The 25,018-nt window shown below is 35.6% G+C and overlaps 1 protein-coding gene across 4 annotated transcripts in view; it reads left to right on the top strand.

Moving 5' to 3' along the window:
* The window catches only part of MXI1 (MAX interactor 1, dimerization protein), a 73,089-nt gene that overhangs the window by 44,869 nt on the left and 3,202 nt on the right, over positions 1-25,018 (top strand). For all 4 annotated transcript variants that reach the window (XM_033130683.1, XM_033130684.1, XM_033130685.1 and 1 more), the window contains exons 4-5: positions 20,886-21,000; positions 21,609-21,780. In XM_033130683.1, the coding sequence (XP_032986574.1) occupies positions 20,886-21,000; positions 21,609-21,780 (287 nt within the window). The remainder of the gene's footprint in view (positions 1-20,885; positions 21,001-21,608; positions 21,781-25,018) is intronic.

The raw sequence follows: 25,018 nt of genomic DNA, 5'->3' as shown, positions 1-25,018 counted from the left end.
TTTTTAAAGATTGTCTACATGTCCTCAATTGACGTGGACATTTTGACAGAGTGATTGTTTTGGTCTGCCTTATCTTAGAACAACACATAAGAATAAATCTTTGTGCCCATGGGTAAACCAATGGTTTTTTAGTACATCATCTGACTATTTAGGATTCCATGGTGGGGGAAACATATCTTGACTGGTTTTAGCTGCATGTTTTGGGTGCTTGTATGACATTTATTTAAAAAGAACATACACTTTTATATACAGTATGCACATTGTAGGAAAAAATACATTTGTTAGGAGGAAAAAACAATTGCAAGATTGGTTTGGCAGAATTTGCATTAAAAACAAGTCATGGGGTTAAGGAATCTAAACCTTTGTTGTAGGTTTGAAATATATAACTGCAGCTGGATCAAAAGTGTACAATTTGGATTGGGTCTGATAATTATGAAAAGTTTAGTCAAAAGTTCTTCTTAGCCTTGGTTTATTACTAAGATGCAAATCTCAGTGTGAAAATATCTTATAGTAACTTCCTTACCCTGATAAAGCTCATTTATGAAAAACCCACAGTTAATATCATACTTAATGGTGAAAGACTGAATGCTTTCCCTTAAGATCAGGAATAAGACAAGAATGTCTGCTCTCGTGATGTCTCCTCAACATCGTACTGGAGGTTCCAGCCAGGGCATTTAGGCAAGAGGAAAAAATAAAAGGCATCCAGATTTGAAAGGGAGAAATAAAACCATTTCCGTTTGCAGATATCATAGTCTTATGTATAGAAAATTATAAGGAATCCACAGAAAACTAATAGAGCTCGTAAATGAATTTAGCAAAGTTGCTGGCTTCAGGATTGACACACAAAAACCAGCTGTGATTCTGTACACCAGCAGTGAACAATCTGAAAATAAATTTAAGAAAACAGTTCCATTTACAGTAGCATCCAAAAGAATAAAATATACAGGAATAAATTTAAACAAGGAGGTAAAAGCTTTGTACACTGAAGACTGCAAAACACTGTTTAAAGAAATTAAAGAAATCTTGTGTTTATAGATTGGAAAACTTACTGTTGTTAAGATGGCAGTACTCCCCATATTGATCTACCGAGTCAATGAAAGCCCTATCAAAATCTCGGCTTCCTTTTTTAGTAGCAATTGACAACTGATCCTAAAGTTCATATGGAAGTGCAAGATACCCAGAATAGCCAAAACGATCTTGACAAGAACAAAGTTGGAAAACTCATACTTCCCAATTCCAAAATTACTACAAAGTTGCATAATCAAGATGGTGTGATATAGGCCTAGGAACAGACTTATAAATCAATGGAATTGAATCCAGAGATAGTCCCTCTTATTTAGGGTCAATTAATTTTTGACAAAGGTGCCAAGACAATTCAGTGTCTTTTCAACAAATGGTGCTGACACAACTGGATATCTATATCCAAAATAATGAGGTTGGATCCCTACCTTACACCATATACAGAAATTAACTCAGAATGGATCATGGGCCTGAATTTAAGAGCTAAAACTATAAATTCTTAGGAAAAAAACATGAGAGTAAATCTTTGTGACTTTGGGCTAGGCAACCGTTTTTTACATATATATATATATGATGCCCAAAGCACAAGCAATGAAAGATAAAATAGATACATTGGACTTTATCAAAATTGAAAACATTTGTATTACAAAGGACACAATCAAGAAAGTGAAGACAAATTACAGAATGGGCGAAAATACTTGTAAAATATGTCTGGCAGGGTAAAGGAGGTCAAATATATGGCAATGGAAGGAGAACTGACTCCGGTGAGCACACAATGCGATATATAGATGATGTATTACAGAATTGTACACTTGAAACCTGTGTAATTTTACTAACCATTGTCACCCCAATACATTTAATTAAAAAAAAAACACAACATATATCTGATAAGAGACTTGTATCCAGAGTATATTAAAAAGACAACCCAATATAAAAATGGGCAAAGGATTTGAATAGATATTTCTCCAAAGAAAATACACAGAAGGCCAGTAAGCACATGCAGTGATGCTCAGTATCAGTAGTCATTAGGAAAATATAAATCAAAACCAGAAGTTACCCCTTCATACTCACTATAATGGCTAACAGTGGTGTTCACCCAACTTTGTGGTCATCCGTTCGTCATACCAGCCACCACTGAATGGGGGAGAGGTCCTGAAAAGTCCACTGACCTTGCAGTTTCACACTTAAAAAGTGTGAAAAGTCGTCATCATCTGATGGAACTGCACAAAGGACTCAACACTTTACTGAAAATACGTGGTTAACCACAGATAAGGTTCCAATATGTTATATGGTACTACTATCTAATGTGATTTGAGTAAGATAATGAAGAAAGATTGAACTCTGTAGCATATAAAAAGGATATATTTAAAAGTTTTTAAGGGCCTCTAACAATGAAATCTAACAAAATTAAGACCACATATTGAATGAATTGTATCAGTTTCACTTCAGGTATAATAAAATATAACTTGAACAACAAAATTTAAAAAGTATAATCGTGGAGGGAAGGAGAAACAGCATTGTCCAGAGACCAGGAAATAGCCACTGACCTACTTTTCTGATTTGGCAAATAAAAGTGATGGCTACTTCCCTTTTTTAGTCTAAAGATGGAAAACTTATTTTTAATTCATTTTAAAATCTTGAAGAAGAAAAATTTATTCTTTGTACTTTTTTAGACAGTAGGAGTTCAGTTATAGTACTGAGTTATTAACGGTAGCTATGTAACACTAAAAAATAGCCAGCTAAGCATTGGAAAGTAGAGGACACTTATTTAATAGAATTTCACTATTTATGAAACTATAAAACCAGATTAATATAGAAATTAACATCAAACAGTATGTAGAGTAATATCATTTGTCAGACATGTAATCGGTGCATTTATTTTTGTATGCAAGTTATTATAAATGAATACTTTAACTGTATTTTTATATGGTAGGAATGCTGAAAACTGTAGACAACTAAAAATAGCTGTACAGAGATAGGCACCTGTTAGGGTTAGAATTGAATGTTATATGAGATAGAGATGAAGTAATGGGTGGGTTTTGGAGATAAAATTTATGGTTAATAGAGGAAGCATAGCCAGGATAAAATTACACATCTAAAATGCAGCCTATGCAATGAAGTCATTGCCGTAGTGTCTAGATAGGTTCACAGTTTCTGTATTGACCTTTGTCAAAAATAGCTCATTAAGGCTAAGCTTTCTACTCCTTGACCCAGGCTGCAGGGTGACAGAAGCTGCCTCAGACAACGATTGCATTCTATAAACCTAGTGTTCTCAGAACTTCAGCTATCTAATTCCTAAAGTTTAAATCAATTCTATAACTGATACATGGGTAGAGATGAGATCATTAGGTCTTAAAAATAACCTAGAAATATTATAACTTGAAACTCAGATTCTAAAATTATGTCTAGAAATAAACAAATAATTAAGTCAGACTTTAAATAATTGGCACGGTGAATATCATAGTGAAGGTGTAGTAGCTTTTTATCCAAGTGATTGCAAAGTGTATATCTCAGTGCAGTTGTAACTTGTTTAAGAAAACATTTCCTCTCAAACTGAATTCATAATTTAAAAAAAGGAATAGTTTAATAGATTTTCCTGATATATTTTAGATGATGCAGTATATAAGAGTTTATTTTATATGCAACTTTGAGGACTGTGTTTGATCCATAAAACTGACTATACCGTTTACACTGATGTTTATAATAATTATACAGCAGTAGAATTCTACTAGACTTTAAAGCAGTATGCTATTTTACTAAATTCCTTCGCTGTGTATAGTAATTACTGCAGCGTAAATGTTCTGATAAATATTGGTTTAATAATAACTGCAATTCAAACGCATTTTCTTAAATTAGCATCTTCATTTAAAGAAATTTCTATTTTGGTACAAATTTTGGCAATTCAAGCATGCCAAGAGGTATATCAGTAAGAAATCTTTTTATTAAGTGAGAGATTTGTTTAGTATCTTGCATTTATCTTTTTAAAATGAAGAGATTCAGATTCTTTTGCTACATGTTAGCTTCTGCAGAGGATAGTTACTTTATACTTGCTTATATATGTATTCTAGTGAATAATGCCAATTGAAAATCCCATGGGTGTTACTAGTGAAAAACCACAGGTCTAAAGGGGAGGATTCAGTAACGAGAATAAAATTTCCTAATATGGTTACTTGCTAACCAGTTCTTGAAGACAAATTTGCTTGGAAAATAATTAATTCAGTCCTGGGACAAACACATGACATATTGCTTATATTCATATCTTCTAAAAAGAAAAGTTGAAGCTTAATGAACTCATAAGTAAATAACTTCCTTGTTTTGTTGTTATTTTGGAGAAGCCAATGGAGAAAGGTAGGTTTTAATACTAAACATGGTTTAGGAGCTAAATTGTCAAAAAAAAGATAGTTGGAATCCAACGCAGACGATTTGGGGATATGTAATACATTGATGTGAGAATTGTACGAGAAGTCAAAAGATAATTTTTCCTTTCATGTCTACTAGTGGTAGCCTGTGGATGTCATATAAATTATCTCACTTCTTGGGGTCTTGCATTCCTTGGCTGTAAAAGGAGGAAACCTAGATGATCTCTGAATTCCTTCCCTACATGAAAAGTTTTACAGTTCTGTGAATGTTTTAAGTTCAGTAATTATAAGCAAATTAGAAACTTAATTATTACACTTGTCTCCACAGCATTTTCCTTGATATAAATATATACATGTGTAGGTATGTAACCCACTCCATGTACACACACAAAATGAAAGAGCACCTGGAAAAATGAGCTTAGAACCTCACCTCATTAAAACTTTGGAACTTTGTAAAATATCTAAAGATTATTATAACACATGGTGCTGTAGCTACAGTGATAGAAATTTATTTTACAATTAAGTACTTATTTTATAGTAATAGTAAATATTTCTGTAAAACTAGAATTTTCCCTAAGAAGCACATGTGTCTGTGTGTATAAATGGTATAAACACATTCCTCAAAGCTGTATGTATGTATGTGTGTATATATTATATATATATGTATGTGTATATATATTATGTCTGTGTATATTATATATATGTACACACAGAGATGTGTGTTTGTGTGTGTGTGTGTGTGTGTGTGTGTGTATGAGTTTTAAGATTTAAATACTAATGAATATTTAGGACTTTGTCTCTTTTGGAAAAATACTTACCTTTGACTTCTAAGGAAATGTGACAAGTTAATCTGTAAACATAATGGTAAATCCTGAGCACTTTTTAAAAATATTCTCTGACAAGTTTTTATTTGCTCAAGCTCCAGAAATCCAGTTGTGTGGTTATTGTATTGTATTGCTGTACGGAACAGTCGTCAGTGACCCCTAGATGAGGGTGTGTCACACCAGGAGGGAAGAGCTCACTGATGTTACTTAGCTTATTTAAAACATTTCTCTATAAACAATCTGAAGAGAAAGTAGGTGCAGGTCAGTATATTGGAATCTTTCTTCAAAGTATCTTTTCAATCATGTCCTCTCTGCTTTGATAGTTTGCCAACTCCATCTCTAATTTTGGGACATCTCCACTGTTTATTTTTTCTCCTTAAGAGTTGCTAAGGGTTGCTGGAAATCAGAGCTGTGCTGACTGGATCAACTAGAAATTTATGTGTCTCTAACTGTAACCTCCTTTTGGACCAACCATTCTCACCTCTTGTTTCCCTATAGCGTTTATCACAGTGACTATTCAAACTTTAAAATAAAAAAATTCCTTTGTGCAAAAGCACGAAGCTAGGCGTCATTAATATCATACTTTTGTTTAAGGGTTGGGCTTTAGTTTCTATAAAATTAGGTGATAGAATTGAACAATCTTTAAGATCTCTTCTAGTCCAAAAAATTTGGAGATTTCAAGTACCCAATCCCACTTTTTACTCTTAGATCTAGTTTTTGAACCACGGGCTAGGACCCATATCTCCCAACTCCTGGTCTAAAGATATTTCCTATATATTATTGTGATTCCTATTTCCTCCTTTGCTGAAAATGTGGACACCTGATTCGAACTTCTTCATCTTCCCCTGTATTTTCTATCTCTATACTTTTGGCTCAAATTCTTTGACTCCCCTCTCTCCACTCCCCTTTTGAATTTCTCATGCACATAGAGGCATGAACTAGAATAACAAAAGTGTTTATAATAACCAAAAAATTAGAGCTAACCTTAATTCCTATCAATAAGGGAAAGGCTGAATAAATGATAATACATCCATCACTTGCAGCAAATAAAAAGAATGATTTAGATCTCTTTGTGTGTAGAGATATTTCCAAGACATATTAAGGAAAAAAGCAAATTCCCCATTAGTAACAATAGTATTTCCAGTATGATCTCATTTATGTTTTAAAAATACCCCAATAATATATGGAAATAACATGGGAAAAGTTCTGGAAGGATACATTACCTCTGGGAAAGGGAGTGAGAGTCAAGGAGAAACTATCATGTTGATTTTATTGTTAGAGCTTTTGTAATAAGAGTGTATTACTGTGAACTTAAAAAAGATTTTTAAAAGGCAATAAATGTAATCCTATCCATACATTTCCATAGATAATAAAGCTGGAAGGAATCTTAGAAAATCATCTAGTCTAGCATCCTTATTTTATGGGTAAGGGAACCTAAGTCTCTCCAAGATATATGCTCCACCAAGCTGATGAATGACAAATTCAGAAAGAGAACCTACATTTTCTGATTCCCAAACCAGAACTTTTTCACATTCCCTTCAACGTACAGCTAATATATACGTTTTTCGGGAAGTCTTTCCTGATTATCCAGAGTGGTATCTCCTCTAAATACCCATCTGTTCACTGTTTGTGTCATTTATATGAATTCAACCCACACTACCTTATACTGTAATACTTTCTAAATCACATACATTCTGTGAGGGAAGACTGTACGTCGCTTGTTTTTATATCTGACAGTGTCTACAGGTAGCAGGTGCTTAGTGAATTAGTAATTAATACTTCGTTTGATTTTGTAGTAGGCTATGCACCTTATGGTAGATTAAGAGAAAAAAGTTAAATGCCAAGTCAAACAAATAGCTGTGTGTGTGTGTGTGTGTGTGTGTGTGTGTGTGTGAGAGAGAGAGAGAGAGAGAGAGAGAGAGAGATAGAGACAGAGAGAGAGAGACAGAGAGAGACACAGAGAGAGAGACAGTGTGTTCTGCCACTTCAAGATAGAAAGTATTTTAGGATGGCACATAGTGAGATATTTGCTACCCTACAAGTATATTTCCTTTCCAAGAAAACTAGTTTTGTTCTCCACTCCTGCTTCAGAGAGAACAATTTGTCCCCATAGGATATTCTAGGTAATATGACCCACTTAGGAAACATGTGGTGATTGTGCTTCAGAATGGGACCTCTGCTAAAGTTGGACCATAGGAAAATACCTCTTGAGTGTGATGGTTTTACAGATGAAAGTATATTTATTTCTGTATTTGAATTGGTACAGCAGATCAGGAAACTTAATTGTGACTTAAACTTTGAATAACATAGAAGCTGTGATAGATTTTGTTGTTGTTGTGAAAACAGTTCCTCAAAATGTTTGGAATTTATACAAGTGTCTTGCCCTTGATATGTTGTCATCCTGTTTTATCTACATAGCTCTATTACTTGATATTAGCATCTTAATAAATTTCAGCTTGCTTTTTAAGATATAGACTCTTCCCTGTGATTTTTATCTGCAGTTGTGTGTTAATCCTGTTTCGTTTCAGATTTTTTGGTAACTTGGTTTATTTTGATAGCTGTTTACTTTGACATCATTAAAAGCCTGTATAATTATTTAAACAGATTCTTTCATGGAAGTTTCCATAATCAGCTAGGAGATTGTTCTTGGGTGGAGCCTTGGGAAGATTTATTCTTTTTTGGAAGGCTAATGTTTCTCTTAGTTTAGAATTAACAGCTTTAGGAAAACATCATAGAATGCTGAGAATTTCCCTAAATGCTTTTAACCAAAGAGATTGTTATTGAAATGGCCAATTGGTGCTCATAGGTATTTATCTAGAGCCATTCTTATTATGCCAGAAATTAAAAACATTTATGTATGTATGTATTTGTGTGTGTGTGTGTGTGTGTGTGAATATACTATATATCTATATCTATATCTTTGTTTAAAAAAACAGTTATGAGTTTGGCTCATTTGAAACCTGTGAAATAAATAAAATAGAGATAATAAGACTTCATTAAATAGGAAGTTACCTGTAACAACTTTAGTGAATTTCAAATATGGTATATTGAACTTTGTTCTTGGCTCTGTTGAGCATTTTATTAGAAATTAAAGAAAAAATGATGTTTAGCATATTTTGACCTGTGCTTGGAAGATGTTAGTGGTTAGTTTTCACTTTCCTTGAGATCATAGATTTTTTATTTTCAGGCAAATAAAGATATGTAGATTAACTTGCGATAAGTTAATAGGCATTTGTTTGTCATTTTCTAAATTTTTAATTAGCCCTAGAATTTGCTATGATAAAGTTCCTTTTATTTTAAAATTGTAGTCAACAGTGCTTAGTTTAGTAATATTTATTTGAATGAAATAGAAAAAAATAGATTTTTAAACATTAGCTTGAGGGCATTTGGTTTATTGCTTTAATTTAAAAAAAATTTTTTTTCAGTTAGTGGTCTTCTATGGAGAAACTTTTTTGGACACGATATAAAGAACTGTATTGTACATCTATGTAGGATTTCGTAGTTTAAACATAGCAAAGCTGGAGCTCAAACATATGTTTGAACTTGGCAGCTTCAGTTTGCAAAATGGCCCTCTCTTTTTTGGCAAGTGAAGGTTAATTAGAGGTTTCTCAACATTTTGATAGAGCTTTGAGTATTTTAGCACAGAGAGGTTAGATGGTAGTACAGGTCCAACAGACAATGGTTAAGAATAAATAATAGTTAATAATTATTCATTTTTTAGCAGCAGTTTTATTATTTCCATTAAAGCACAATTTGACCTCTCTCTAACTCTCTCCCCTCCCCCATGCTTTGTACTTTTACTTGTGATAACTAGGAACTATGTTGAAAATTTAGGTTTCAAATTTGTTTTAAACTTCCTTTGAATATCAATCTAGGATGACTTCTAAGCAATGGGTAACGGTCAGTTGTCTGCTAATGCGTCTTAACCGTCTTCTATACCATTAACCCCAAGATCATGTTTCTGATTTAAAATCTTGGGTGGAAATGGGAGTTCATTTGAAGTGGCGTATTAGTTCTTGGCACTGACAAAGGACTCTTAAAGAGAATTACAAATCAAGTGACAAGCACTTATTAGGCATTGGCTGTGTGCTAGGTACTGGGGATAGGATAAAAGAAGTCCTGAGCCCTTAGATTTACAGTCTAGGTAGAAGACAAAAGATATTTAAAACCCCTATAAGCAGGATATAATTAAGTGCTAAGTTGTGTGTGTTCCTGATGGGAATTGAGGTAAACTCACATCGGGGTTATCACGGGCTGAAGTTAGAATGAACAACTGAGTTATCAGTGGTTATTTCTGTGACGTGCACGGTTTATCACATATTTTCAGGATGTTTAAGAGGGCTTTCAGGAGAAATACTGCATCTGAAGCCTCTTTACTCTTTTAATCATTATAGTTTTTCACTTATTCTGGGGTGAAAATGAAGTTTCAGATATTCAGTATGGATAAGATATGGGTCTAGGACTACTACATTTAGGGAATGCGATCAAACCTTCTTATTCTCTTAATCTATAGTTGCTTTCCTGGTAGGTCTCTAATATTAGACAGCTAAAATACAGTGCCATTTTTAATGGCAGTGTTTTCCCTATGAAGGAGTGTCTACTACGGTTCCCTCCCTCTTTTGTAGTGACAATATTGGTGAATGCCCAGGTGTCTTATGAAAACAACCAAAAGCTTCATCTGGGACAGATCAATCTGCTATAGCTTCAGGTAAATAAGGATAACTAAAAGCCCATATTAGCTCTCCAGAATCTCTTAGATGTCATTATGTTTTGGAGTACTGTTAAAGATGTTCATTTTATTTTTGTAAGCCCGATATGATGAAGAGTTTAGTAACTTTTGCGATCATGTATTGACCCTCATAACTTATATTTCATCAGAGTACTTCTCAATTTATTCTTTAACAGAGAACCCCAAGCAAGATGTTTCTGTGGGAAATCCTATTCCTTTATAAACTTTCTGCCTGCTCTTCTAGAACTTCAACCTTAGTTGTACTAAAATTTTCAACATACAACCTGTCTTTTAACTTTGCCCCAAAACTGATATGAGAAGTTGACATAGGATTTTGTCATTACAAAAATTTTTCTTCGTAGAATGCTTTATTTTTCAATACTTTTATCCAAAAGTAAGTAGAGCAAGGCTGAGCCTTTAAAATAATCTAAAATTAAATGAGAAAAGTATGGGCTTTCTAATCTAGAAATGCAATAGCTGAGTTAGATAGAATCAGGGAGAAATCTGGAAATTAAGAAAGCATATACTAAGATTTTTTTCACCAAAATCATAATGACTAGAATTAGAGAGTATACTCCCTGGAAGCTTAAAAGAGGAATTTTTGGATTTTAAGAAAAAGAAGAAGAAGACAGTTCCATTTTACACAGTGCTAACTGTATAGGGACTTAATACCCTAATAATGAAATGAAAATAAAATCAAAGAAATTTAGATCAGTGTTTTGATAAAGCATCGCTATTGGGCTTTAGTATGAAGATGTTAGGGGTATGTTTCTATAATATATATGTATTGTCATGGAGGAAAACCATTAGTTTCTCCGAGCCATCTGTTGGTGTCATTGACAAAAACATACTGTGGCATTCGGATCATTGGTGTGACCAATTATGGCATTTTTCTCTAGGATTGTAATGTCTGTATGGTTTTTCTATCTTGATTCAGTCTCTTCCAGCTTGATTCACAATTATTTCTTTACAGAACAGCTTGTATTTGGCGTAGCTAAAAAAAAAAAAAAAAAATCCAGCCTCTTCTAAATAAGGTTCTTTTTCAATTGGAAATTCCATCTTTGCAGTTAAAACATTTGTAAACATAATGCAATTTCGCGAGAGCTGAACAACGTTGTAAAGCTGCTAGTTTTGAATGGAGGAGCTTTCCTAAAGAGCAGTGTGGTGATGCTGGGCTCTTAGAACTCCCTTGGAAGCAGTTGGAATTTACTGCTGCATGTATTGGGTCAGACGAAGAAGGAAACCTGTGCTGTATTTTCTGGCTTTTAATGTTCAGGAAATATCGGTGTGCTTAGAAGAAAATACTGAATAAATTTTGGGTCTTATTTTTCATCATTTTAAAGGATCCTTCATATATCTTTTGTTCCCTGAGGTTAGAGATGCTGGTAATGCTGAACGGCGTTTCAAGACTTCCATCCTGTACTATGTCTAATATCTGAAAGGAAATGTAGTCAAGTTGGGCAAAGTTATCCTCCAAACTCTACCACCTTCTTTGGTTGGAGCAACAGTTTTTATGTTTTTGTTGTCGGGATATACTTAGGCGAGAAAGCCACACAACCTGACCTGATTAACAGCCAGGATTTTGATTGGCAGTGGTTACAAAATGGAACATGTTCCCTCATCCTGGCTTTTCCTTTTTCTCAAAGCCACAGAACAATGTAGATTTTTCAGGGCTGTTCTCCTAGAATCAAAGTGTAATGGAACTTGAGTAGCAGTTCTTCTTGGACAGAAAGCTTTAATGGTATTAAGTTAAGGCTGGAATCATATAAATATTAGATCTCTGACTTTTCTCTCATTTAATTTTTTCTTGGGCTGAACCAGAAGAGAATCAAACTGAGATGTAGACAAATAGAAACAAGTCTACAAAGTGTAGCATTGCGACTCAGTTATAATTGGAACCCAGTTTTTTACTGATAAGAGTTTGCCTTTCAGGAGACTATTGTTAATTGTTGTTAATCCACGGAATTACCTTTTCCTTTTCAGAAGGGTTTAAAAAAATAAAACAATTCTTAAAGCATGTTCACTTTCCACCTGCCTAAAAATGCTCATCTGTCAGTGCCCTAGTGCAACACTGAAAACATGTATCAGAGCAGAGCGTGCCCAGCACAGGTGCCAGGTGTTACCGTGGCTGCCTCCAAAAATGATTCTCAGGAACTACTACTTGTGGGCCTTCTGTGGTCAGAAAAAAAATGTGATAAAGTATAATGAAAGAGATAAGATGAGTTAAGTAACTTTGATATAAAAACATACTCCAAAACATTAATTTTCTGTCCTTGTCAGAACTATGTTTCAAATTTAATGAATCTTATTTTTCCAGAGGTTCCAAATGCCCGGTGAATACCTCAGGATTTTTTTTTTTTTTAATTACACATTAACCAACAATTGCTCTTTGTTATTCTTTCCTGCCCCAAATTTTACCCTTTTCCCAAAAAAAAAAACAAAACAAAATTAAAAAAATTTTTTCAAACTGTGCATTTTGATTTTAGGGAAATTGTGTGAAAATGGGACTTTAAAAATAATCCCTGGCTGGCTTGACTGAATTGGCAGATGGCCAGCAATGCCAAACCATTTGCCGCCTGCCAGTAGTAAGTGTGGTCACCACTTCTAATCATTTAGCTTCCTATTCCAGGTTACTCATATTTAGTACAAATTGTGAATATTCATCTTCCAGGGATCTAGTCATTCTTAGGCCAGAGTGTTACTATTGCATTTAATAAAATGTGTCTTTCCTCCTAAGTGGGTACACTCCCTTCAAATGAACTATTATACTGATCATCTTATAAGCAGGACCATTTTTAAAGCCCTTGTGCTATTTTCATTTTATGCTTCTAAATGAACATTTACATTACAGAGCATTCTTTGAGCGTGCTGTCTGTGCTATATAGGTTCGCCAGTTTAGTAGAGATCAGTGACAGTATTTCTTCATTTCCCTCTGCCTTTCTGGACTGTAATTTGATGAAATAAAAAGTTGCACTGGGCTGTGCGGGTTAGACTTAAATTTTTATAGACGAGTAGACTCATGCTTGTTATGTGCATTTGTATGTAAAACTAGGGCAGGTCTTACAGAACATTATCATTGTGTCTCAGATCTGACTTGCCAGCACGTTGGAAGTTTGTTTTGGTTTCAAAATGTACTTTACCCCATGGTGGCTGGCAGGGTACAATACTATTGACATCACTGTGTTTCAAATAGAAAATTAACAAGTAGCTACTGTTGTGATCGCAGACTGCCTTCCCAGCCCCTGTGAGAATGCTTTTTCTTTTGGACAGCAACACTTCTCAGCCCCTTGGTACCATTAAATCAGCCAATGGGGGCTGCCAGAATAGGGATGAACACCAACAAAAGGCTGAAGAGTAGAAAAACTGCTAATAATGCAAAAATCTTTAATCAGTTTCCAAATTGATGTGAAAGATAAATAATTTTTAAAAAATTTCTCTCCCATCCACAGCTAAGTTTTGACAGTAGGCCAGGTTCAGAGCCCGATCTCTCCAGAGAGGAGTATCCTTTCCCTCCACCCAAACCCCTGGAGAGTTGCCAAAGGAAAATAAGCTATTTTGTATTTAGAACAAATTGCCACTGTTTTCTCCAGTGATGTAGCCCTATTTCCCAGACTTCGAAACTTGGAATACAGAAAGTTCTTGTGTGACCAAAGAAGAAATATGGTGAATGAATGATCGTTTTTTTGTTGTTTTGTTTTTATAAACCAAATCCTCATAAACAGAGGGGATCAGATGTATGCATGGAACCTAAATTTAGTTCAGAATGGACATCAAGTGAGCAATTTCTGTTAAATCACTTTGGAGATTGGGTTCCTTTTGCGAGTTTCAGTGAAGAACATAAGCCTCTGGAACCAGATTTTAATTATATTTTGCAACTGAGCTGTCAAAAGTCAGGTCTTCCTTTGGGATGAATGCATGACAGTGAAAAAAGAATTTGAGTGTTCTGCGCTATATAGCCTTCATCTGATCAGCAGTCTTCGGATCTTGTAAAACTATGCAAAGACTAATTTCTCATGTTATCAGATGGAATACAAACTGCTCACTTACGTTGTTTTCTTCCCTTGCATTTTGAAGTACTTCTTTCTAGACTTTTCCCTACCATCCCTGGGTTTTCTTAGTTGTTTGTTTTCTCTTTTCTCCTTAGTAAATGCCTTCCTGCTTGTTATTACCACTATTTCTTGAACAACAGCTGGAATGGAGGCCAAACCTATACCAGCCAGATTTTCTACTTGCTAGGAGGCCTGTTAATAAGGTCGGAAAGTCAAGATTGGTGGCAAAAAAATTGGATTTAAAAAAATTCGTTTTGAATTTCATTTAACGTTGTTGTCCTAGTCTGCCATCCTTGTCGATCCTTTGATAAGTTACTGTGTTGTAATGGCTGCAATTCTTAATTTTGTGCTTCACTACTAAAAAAGATACCGACTCTCATCAAAAGTTAAGTTGGAGATTGTTGGTTATTCTACATGTAGTCGTCTTTGGGGGTGACTGCAGCTACACACAAACCCCAGTGCAGAGTTCTGGGATCCGTAAGCAGAGCTCTCATGAATGTTGGCCTGGCATCTGATTATGCTGTTTAGAGGCCCAAGTATTGTTACCTCAACTTTGGTGAGTTAGAGACTAGTCAGATATATCCACTAAAAATTGTTACATCCCTCCTCCCCACTGTGGGCCATTCTGCTTGATGTTAGAAGAACTGAAATGATTACAAGTATGGATTCAGTCTAATTTAGAAAATTAAAATGTAATGTGATGAGTGTGAAAATCAAGTGGTAATTATCTGAGGAAGGGGTTTGGCAAGGAAGGCCTCATGGAAGAAACAGTGGTGTGACTGTGGGCTGACAAATGAGTCAGATGCCAAGTAGGTGAACGGTGGAGAAAAAGGCATTCCAGGTAGAGAAATCAGTAAATACAAAGGCACATTTGGTTTGTGAAAGAGGTTTTCAAGAGGTAATGGGAAGTGGGGCTGCAAAGGTGGTAGGCGGAAGGCTAAATTATAGCGTCTTCAAACGGATAAAGATTACTACTCGCGTCTTTTAAAAATCTTTACAACGTCTAGTTCAGTGATATAATAGGGTGGGCTCATTGTTTACCGATAATCATTGTTATTTCCTGAGTGGCACTTCTCTGAGCTACAAATACTAAATAAAATTTCAGTCTACATGGAATCGGTGTGGCTTGATAAAGAATATGTCACTATTTTGTCATCGTTAATTTATTGAGTACTCACATCTCTCTCCCCTCTCCTCCCCACCTTCCGTCTCCCTCTCTACTCTTTCTCCCTCTCTAAACCTTTGAAAGACATAAATCCATAAATTCAGAAAACGATGTTCTGAGGCCCAAAGCTCTGACAGTCATCTGCAGTGATACACTCTGGAGGTTTGAACATAGATTCCTGGAGGTCCTGCAATGCAGTGTGAAACAATGGGAGATTTAGTTGAAGTTCTGTTTTTTTACTCTCAAAAGTTATACTTTGCATTATCTGTGCTTGTTTTTATATAAAATAGTGTTTTTCTTCCAAATCTTTGAGGAAAACTATGACTTCTGGAAAGCCTACTATATTTAACCTTCTGGCTTTAAATACTCTCTGGCTCTCTACCCTAAGAACTACTTAGATTTTATTAGGAGAAAGTGATTTTTAAAAAGCCCTTCAAGAGTGAGTAACATGTATCTCAGCCTTACTGATTTTGTTTCCTATTGTATATAAATGAGTGCTTCAGTGCTGAGGTAGACAATATGATGGTAGAATAATTTATATTATAATATTATATAGTATATATAATTTATATAATCTGCAACTTCGTCATAACATTTGTTGATATTACTATCTGGCTATTTTGTAAGATACCAGTTGCATTAAGAGAAATATTAATGAAAGCAGCTTTTCTTTGAAAACTGAGAAGAGGGTCCCAGCTATTTTTCTGAGTTTTTATTTTGTTGTCATCAAACCCCATGACAACACAGTCACGTCTGACGCTAGGGAAATGCCATTTATCAAGATACTGTGTGACCGACCACCTGAGAGTTTAATAGTCTGTTTATTTTTTGTGAAGTAGATAATATAGTATAAGTTGTAAGTGAAACATAATTACCATATGCCATTTTATAGGAGTTGCTTGTCTAAGCTTTCTTATTTCACAAAACAAAATAAGCTGAACAGCAGAATATGATCAGATTTTTGTTAATAAAATTCATGAGCAGCATGAATGTACTTGGTGTCTGCATCCATTTTTAATGTCATTTTTCTTTCTTTTTTTTCTTTTTTTCTTCATTTTTCATAAGAGGAGGCAGGCAAATGTTTTGTTTTGGGAAATGTGGGAGATTTTCCAGAAGATTCTCAACACTTTCAATTGTAGAGAAATGTGTAGGATAAGCAGCTAGCTGCTGTCATGTGCACAAGTGCTGTTGTAGGGAGCTGGGAAACCTGGCCACAAGCCACTGCAGTTTTGAAGAATGTGGCTCAAAGGACTCGCAGGCTGTTGCGTAACCTTCAGCAGAGAGGAAAATACAAGTGCTGTCCCTGTCACTTGACTTGTTTTCCATTTTGATTTAGTTACTTGGCAAAGTCTTGGTATCCTGTAGTGGAGGAATGAAAGACAAGCAAGTTCTTTCCAGTGAAGGGCCGTGCCTTCCAGGGCGGCAGCAGGCGCATGGAGTTTCTCATTGTTGTTGGGCAGAGGGATTCGAGTTTCGAGGGACAACTTGAAAAACATTCATCATATGCGACTTGCAGTTTTTTTGTTTGTTTTTGTAAAGGGAATTCTTTCCTCTCATCTTCAACATTGTGTGCTTCTTCTGGTTGATATACCTGTGCTTTAAAAATGTCACAGCGACTAGGAGGGGACATTTTATAGCAAAATCATTTCCCCTCATGTTCTGGGATATTTCAGTTTGGCAGTAGAGTTTACAAGGTTTGAAATCAAAAGCAGCATTGGTTCCTTCGGGGAAAAGTGATCCCAATCTACCAAAATAAAAGCCAAACAGACTCTAATTGTTCCCTTTTCCCACAAGGGGCTTGCCCTTTTTGAAGGTGTGGGACTTTCTCTCGAATGGGTTTATCTCAGAGAATTGCCTCTCCCCGTGAGTAAAACCCACTTTTAAATCCCACTTAAAAACAGACTTGAGGATCTTTGAAAATAAAAGTACTTTGGTATCTCTCCATTCTCGTTTTCTGTCCCTCTCAGCAAGGAAATTTCAGTTTTCTCACAGGGCACCTCCTGCTGCAGTGTCTAATCATCTTTGCTTTATAGTCTCATGCTAAATTAGGAAAGATTTCAGTTTCATAGTTTTTATTGTGCTATCCACGTGTTGTGAAAAGTTAAGTAAATGCTAACCAGGGGGCTAACTTTTTTTCTCATTTTTGATCAAGTCTAGTTGCATGAATTTTACGATGTCAGGGTTTTTTTCTGTTGGTGGTTCGTCTGGTGTTCATCAGAATAGTCAGCACAGCAGCCTTAACTTCCGCTAGCCTTCGTACCCGATTTTGCTTAAAGGTGCACCATCATGCCTTTCATGAATCTTTGTTCTCTGCGTCAGCTCTTCTACTCCTTGGAGACTTGAAAAACATCATCTTTATGATATTTGCAATTTTTTACTCAGTGCGTAAGGATTTTCATATCAAACCAAGATCTTTTCTTCTCTGTCTCTTGTCCTCTTTTCTTTCACCAGTGGCTCACAGCCCATGAATTGTCAACCACGTACAGGAGGCTCCTGAGCCACCAGTCACATGAGAATGAAGGCGAGAAAAGACAAGACCAGATGGCATCAAAAGATAGGCCTTTCTAGGTTGTTGGTGGTTAAGCTTGCAGTCTGGTTACCAGCAGGGAGACTCTGGGGAAGGGTGAAGAACAGCACAGCGTCACTGTAAGGCAAGAAGGATTGTGCCATACACGTTACAATAGTCACAAGGTATCCATTGCTCTCGGAAGGGTGCATTTACCCAAAAGTGTGGCGTGTAAGCACATGTGGAAATCTGTGTGCAGTATTTGGATGGCAACTTTGAAAAGTGTGGCTCCCTCTTGGTTAGCTGCTGTCCTTCAACTGCCATTAACCCTTTGTTATACTACTCTCCAAATGCCTGATTCAGTTGCAAGTACAAAAACTGTTAAGAAATGACATTTGGCTCCCACAGAGATACAGCTTTTCCCACAGAAGAGCAGAGGACATCGTTCACCACTCTTCCTTCAGACTGTTATCTATTTTGGAGGACTGTGTTTACAAAACATGGAAAATGGCATCACTGGCCTTTGTGAGATATGGTATCTCAGGGTATGTTTTTCAGTGTAAGCTGTATCTTGGAGCACACTTACAATCACGTGGCTGAAGAAATGTTCAGTAGTGGCTAATAAAAAATATTTTAGAGGACAGTCTGCCTTCTCTATTCATTTAGGCATTACTTAACACCCTGGCTCGCTTGGCCTGGGAGCTCCTGATTTGACAGCGCTGTTGTAGATCACCAGACTGCCGAGCGTGGCTCTGTAATATTTCCTTGTAGAATTCCAACTCAGTTGTTTTCCCTCGAATGAAAAAACTAAGTTATTTTTAATTGGAGGTTTAAACTTGAGTCCTTTACTTGTCTTTTAATTAACTTGAAAATCCTTGCTTTTTCATAGACAAATTCAATATCCCTGAAGTCCAAAGTCAAGTTTCAACCTTTTATAAGACTGTCTCCTCCAATTACAATCTCTCCTTTTATTCAGATTCTATTGTGCTTGATATCTTTATGACTCATTATGAACCAAGTGAAACAAAACAATATGTTTTGTTTTGTAGTTTAGATTATAAACTCTTAAAGTTTACCTTTCTTTTTTTACTTCTCCCACTCAAGGACGTCTCTGGAACATTGCTAGTATACAAAAGTCATGTAATAAATATAAAACTGAATAGAGAAAACATAGACATTTTAATATTACGTTAGTTGATTTCTGCCCAAATTCTAATATGACTTTAACTTAGGTCTCACAAAACAGAAAATTGATCCACCCATTTTTTCCTTGATAGGAAACTATAGTAAGGAATCATTCTGACGTTTCTTAAAGGTATTTCCTATATATTCACTGAATTTCTCAATTTCTTGTTTAGAGTAATTTAAACAAAATTGACAAGTTATTCTTCTGGCAACATGCTTGTCAACTTTACTAGTTAGTTGCTTTATTAACTTTTTTAGATGACTGAATTCTGAGCCCCCTTGGGAATCTCTAATTATTAGCAAGAGAACTACCAGTCTGTCCAGCCTCCAGTCATATATGAGTGCAGTTGTTAGGCATATGCTGTAATAATCCTAATGAAGAGTTTAAAGGCACTTTTTACTGTGGATTCTGTGATCATGTGAGAGTGCTCACCTAAGAGGCTTTCCCGTTAAAAATGAACATTTTGCTAACGGGTCTATAATTTTGGGTAGCACAGCAGGGGAGGAGAGTGACTTTATTAAATCACATGAAGGGGAATTCATTGGTATACCTTCAATTTAGGGAAAATAAAAAAAATTCATTTATCCATATCAGGTATGTCAGGTTTCAGCCTGGAGCTAATTATTAGATTTGAGTTACTGAACTCGAGAGATTTGGAGTGGAAATACTAACAGACCTTTAACTTATAGCTGGGCTATACCCAGGGTACCGGAGGAACCTTGACAATTCATCAACCACATCTCTGACCTCCCTGTCTTTAATCATCCTTGCTTGCCACTCTTCTTTCAAATTGCTAGCATTTGAGAATTTCACTTAACATTATTTCTTGTGTATTAAGACAGAGAAAGCATAGTTTGGTGAGTGGGCTAATAAAACCATTTTGGCTTTCTTTGAGGAGAAAATGGAGGATGTGTTTTGCCTGGTACATTTGAGACAGTTGCTAGATGTTCAATAATAGTTAAGGAGTAGGGATAAAATATGAACACATTCCTGGATTTTCTTTTCAGGTATGTTATTAACTGCTGAATTATGTTATGCCTTATGAAGCACAGAACCAAAGATGTGGACTAGCATTGTTTTAAGTTGGAATTATGTACCCAGAACTCTCATCATGGTGATCATATTTCCTTTAGGGTACAGGAAAGGTAAATCCATAAGTCTCTCTGCTAGCATTTTCAGGAGACAGTTTCCCTACCTTGCCCAAAGAATGAATGGGTAGATTAAAGAGTGCAGTGACTTTTAGTGAAGGATTTTTCACCTAGCTTTTTCCCATGTGTAGAAAATTAGAAGTAGGTGGTAAGAGAGAGGAGAGGGAAAGAGACAGAAAAAAAAATTAAAAGCTAAGGAGCTGGTACACTTAGATTATTAGGAAGCAGGGGACTGTTTTATGGGATGTGGTTTCAGTGGCTGGAATTGACCACAGAGCTGTATATTTTGCCTTAATCCTGTCCCAGCTGGTCACAGAATTTTGCTATTGTGTTGGATCAGATGAAGTTGCCATTTTTGTAAGTGAGAAATGGTTGAATACCAGAAATTCCATATGGTTCAATCTGATACGTAGGATGGCTCTGTGTGTGTGTGTGTGTGTGTGTGTGTGTGTGTGTGTGTGTAAAAGGTGGAAGGGAGGAAATGGAAATTTGTGAGTATTTTATGCCCTTTAGGGTACCCCAGCTGAAAACCCTTACTCTAGCCTGCAGTTTTAGGCATTCAGAATCAAGTATCTTTGCCCTAGTATGCTTTCCTACTTCCACGTTAATACAGTTAAGATAGTTTATGGGGTGGGTTAAAAATTAAATCATCTCTGATGGGTTACCACTGGGGATGATAATCTGAAGTGACCAGTATCTGTAGAGTACAACAGAAATGGCAGAGACTGGAAATCAGTAGGCATGCCTGCACTTGCAGACACTCTGAAACGGAAGAATTAGCCATATAATTGGTTATAGACTGAATAATGTGCAAGTTATTACTTGTCTTAAAAATAGGTTTCCGATGTTTCTAGTGGAATATTCAGACTGTGCTGATTTGACTTTTTTGTCTTTCTTAGACGAGCTCATCTGCGCCTGTGTTTAGAACGCTTAAAAGTTCTGATTCCACTAGGACCAGACTGCACCAGGCATACAACACTTGGTTTGCTCAACAAAGCCAAAGCACACATCAAGGTAAGAATTTTTACTTTCACATTTGCACATGATTCTCTCGGTCCTGGTTTCATTAGAAGCAATGATTCCTACTCACATACATCAACTAGCTCACCATGCCCTCCTTAATAACTGACTCAAGAGAAATCTTTCTAAAAACTTACCAGCTAATCTGATAGGAGCAACATAACCTGATTAAACAAAATTGTTCTGACAGCGTGGCCATTTAAAGAGCTGGGAATACTAGGAAAATAACAATTACTCTGCAGATACCCAGAAGGAAGGCAGTTGTGCCCTCTGGTGGAGATGACTTCATTTGGCTGTGTCCCTCAGTATTTTTCCATCAAATGACACTGCAGAGCAAGTTTCTGTTTCATGGCGATAACTTTACAGATTTTGAGAATACCATGCTGTCCTAGTAATGTAGCATTCATTACATGCACTAAACAAGTGAAGAAAGAACTATTTTCAGTGTTTAAAAATATGTATTTATGTATGTTTTCATATGTACACATTATGTACTTGTATATTCATTCATGTCTGCCAGAGAAGAAGTCTTTTGAGATGTTAGGTAGCAGTCAGTTTTACTGTTTGTACTGGACTATACACAAATTTAAATATCATTTTAGAAACTTGAAGAGGCTGAAAGGAAGAGCCAGCACCAGCTAGAGAACTTGGAACGAGAACAAAGATTTTTAAAGCGGCGACTGGAACAGCTGCAGGGTCCTCAGGAGATGGAACGGATACGAATGGACAGCATTGGATCAACTATTTCTTCAGATCGTTCTGATTCAGAGCGAGGTAGGCAGTGTGCTTCTTTCCCAACGAAACACTACCACCCCTGTGTCTGCATTCAGGAGAGGGTAGGTTGGGAGGCACTGTACCTGCATTCTTTTTGGCCATCACTCTAACCTTCTAGATTTTATACAATCACAACATTGTCTAGTAACGCCTATATGAACTATGGAACTTTTCTTTTCTTGATTATATATTTTTAATTTCCTACTTTGAAACAATTTTAGACTTAGAGAAAAGTTGTAAATTTTCTGTAGAAAACTGTAGAGTTCTCGTATACCCTTCACCCAGGTTTCCCTAAGGTTAACGTCTTACATAAGCATAATATAATTACTGAAACCAAGAAATTAACATTCATGCACTATTATTAACTTATAGACCTTATTCAAATTTCACCAGCTTTCCTACTGAATGTCCTTTGTCTGATACAGGATAAGTGCAGGATTCCATATTGCATATGATAGTTCCTCAGTCTCTCTTTCATGACCATGACACTTTTGAAGAATATTAGCTTGTTATACAGTGTCCCTCAATTTGGGTTTGTCTGATGTTTTAATTAGATTGAGGTTATACATTTGGGGGAAGAAATATCAGGAGGATGATGTGCTCTTCTCAATTTATTATATCAAGAAGATCCATGATGTGGATATATTTTATTACTGTTGATGTTAATCTTTATATGTGTATTTTAAAGTACCACACCCCTCATTTCTCTTTCCGTCTGCCCCAGAACATTTATCTTTGGCAGAATTTAAAAACAAAAATTAACCTAAAAAGAAATTATTTGAATTTCACTGATCTATTCATCTGTAGCTCCTACTCCATTAGGCTTCACACCATAATAAAAGATCCCAGAGGTAAATTCTGGTGATTTTTAAAAAATTATTTATTTTTTCTGTTACAGTTGACATTCTAGTATTTTATATCACTTTCAGGTTTACAGCATAGTGATTACATAATTTATGCAGTGATACCTCTGGTGAGTTTTAGCTTTACATTTGGGGAAAATAGAGCTCACGAGATCTCAAGGATTCTAAAACAAAAAAGAAACTTTTGCAAAATTTCTTGTCTTGACTTTTTATTATGGAAATTTTCAAACATACAGAAAAGCAGAATAGAATAATGAACTCTCATGTATCCATCACCCAGTTTGGACAGCAGTCAACATTCTGTCATTTCTTGTTTTATCTCCACCACCCTCATTCTCACCATTTTTTTTGGAATGTTTTTAAATCCCAGATAACATGACCATTGTTGTCCCTAAATACTTCAGTTATGTATCTTTAATAAATAGGACTTTTAAAAACAAAATCATAATACTATTATAATATCCCACAAAATTAATAAAATCAGATCTTATTTAATGTCATCTGATACCCAGTTTCTGATAGATTTTCTCAAAAATGGCATTTTACCAAATGGCATTTTACCATTAAGTTAGAATCCAGAGTCCACACTGCATTTGTTTGTACCTTTTAAGATACTTTTAATCTATAACATTTTCCCTTCCCACTTTTTTTTTCAATGCTATTTGTTGTGGAAACTGTGCCATTTTTATTATAGAATTTCCCACGTTTTAGATTTGGCTGATTGAAACCTCATGGTGTCATTTAACATGTTCTTCTGTTCTCATTTTCCTATAAACTGGTTGGTAGATCTAGTGGCTTGATTAAATTTAGGTTCTTTTTTGAGGCAAGAATACTTAATAGGTGGTGCTGTATACTTCCTATTGTGTCAATATTATGTCTAGTTGTCCCACTCTAGTGAAAACACTGGTTAGTGGGTTCAGGTTATGTCATCTTGATTCATTTATGCAAACGTATCAACCTTTCATTTAATGGTTTTAGTAATCATTGGTGATTGTTGCCCCAATTATTATTTCATTAGGTGTTACAAAATAGTCATTTTCTAATTCTGTCATTCTTTATTAACTTTTTCATCTATAAAGAATAATATTTCCTCAAGTTTTTGGTTACTCTGAAATAAAGTCCATACAGGGAAGATAGGGTAAATGCTTGTTTTTGCTTTATCAATTTTCTGAATAAGTTGGTGCCTTAGCAGCCTCCAGAAGTAACAGGGCTTTTTATTTTGCTGTTTGTTTTTGATTATTTTATGAACTCATGTTTTCAGTCTGTTCGTATACATTGTATGTCATTCTTTTTCTTTTTAATACTCAAATTTCCTGTATTCCGTAGGAGACTTTTAAATTGGTTTTTGAATCCTTTTAACACAAGAGTCCTTGGGTTTGTTATTTTTGTTGATGTTTTGCTTATGTAAACGTTTATTTGTGGCTCTCAGTTTTGAAGAACAGAGGTTTGCCAGGGGCAACAGTAAGAACCTTTAGGACATGCTACGTTTGTGAGATGACAGTGAGGTGTAGCAGAAATACCCCGGAATCAGGAGCAGCCTTAGTCCTAGTCTTCTGCTTACTAGCTATGTGAACTACTCTTCCTGCTGTTATTGCCTCCTTGTACCTACCCACCTCCACATTTTAGAGAGGGTGTATCTTCATCATTAGAGTTCTCATTTTTTTAGTACTCCAGTGTGCTAGTACCTGATCTAGGTCTGTTCTTATCTGGCAGCGCTCTTTTCCAGTATTTTTCAGTAACATCTCTAGTCCATTTGGCTAGATCAATTTATCATTTTACGTTGTTTTGATTGAGTTGAGAGCATGCTCTGTTAGGTAGGGTGTTTTGATTTTATCTCCCAGTTGTAGCTTGGATGAGTGTTTGTGATACTGGGAAACACTAAATACCCTGTGAAGCATTATGGGTACGAAATAGTTATGAATTCATAGGATTATTTGTACAGCTTGTTTGGACAGCTGCCTACATTTTAAAAACAGATCTCTAAAACTTTTTGAAGAAGCATCAAGCCCTTTTGAAAATTACACTCTTTGAAATAACTTACTCTGTCTTCTTGGGCTCAGCAAGAATCCACTTTTCCTAAAGCAATTGTGATCAGTGTGAACCCTTCAAGTCAGTGCCAAATAGGAAACATCAGGCTTTGAGTTTAAGAGAACTGAAGAACCTTGAGTTCATTCTGTTAGGGGAAAACAATTTTTTAACTGTCTTTTATCTTTTTAAATGTGTATTGCTTTTTATTATTGGTGATTGTATATGTAGTATTTAGCAAAATACCTATCAATAGCTGGGTCAAATGTATTTAGGGTCTTTTTTAATCATGTTTGATTTTTGAAGTAAAGTTAAGTACCACCATTAAAATGCCTTTACTATAATCTTTA

Source organism: Rhinolophus ferrumequinum, chromosome 16 (genome assembly GCF_004115265.2).
Source record: "Rhinolophus ferrumequinum isolate MPI-CBG mRhiFer1 chromosome 16, mRhiFer1_v1.p, whole genome shotgun sequence".
Lineage (NCBI taxonomy): Eukaryota > Metazoa > Chordata > Mammalia > Chiroptera > Rhinolophidae > Rhinolophus > Rhinolophus ferrumequinum.
Note: the sequence above shows the minus strand (reverse complement) of the source record. Positions and strands in the feature narration are given on the sequence as shown.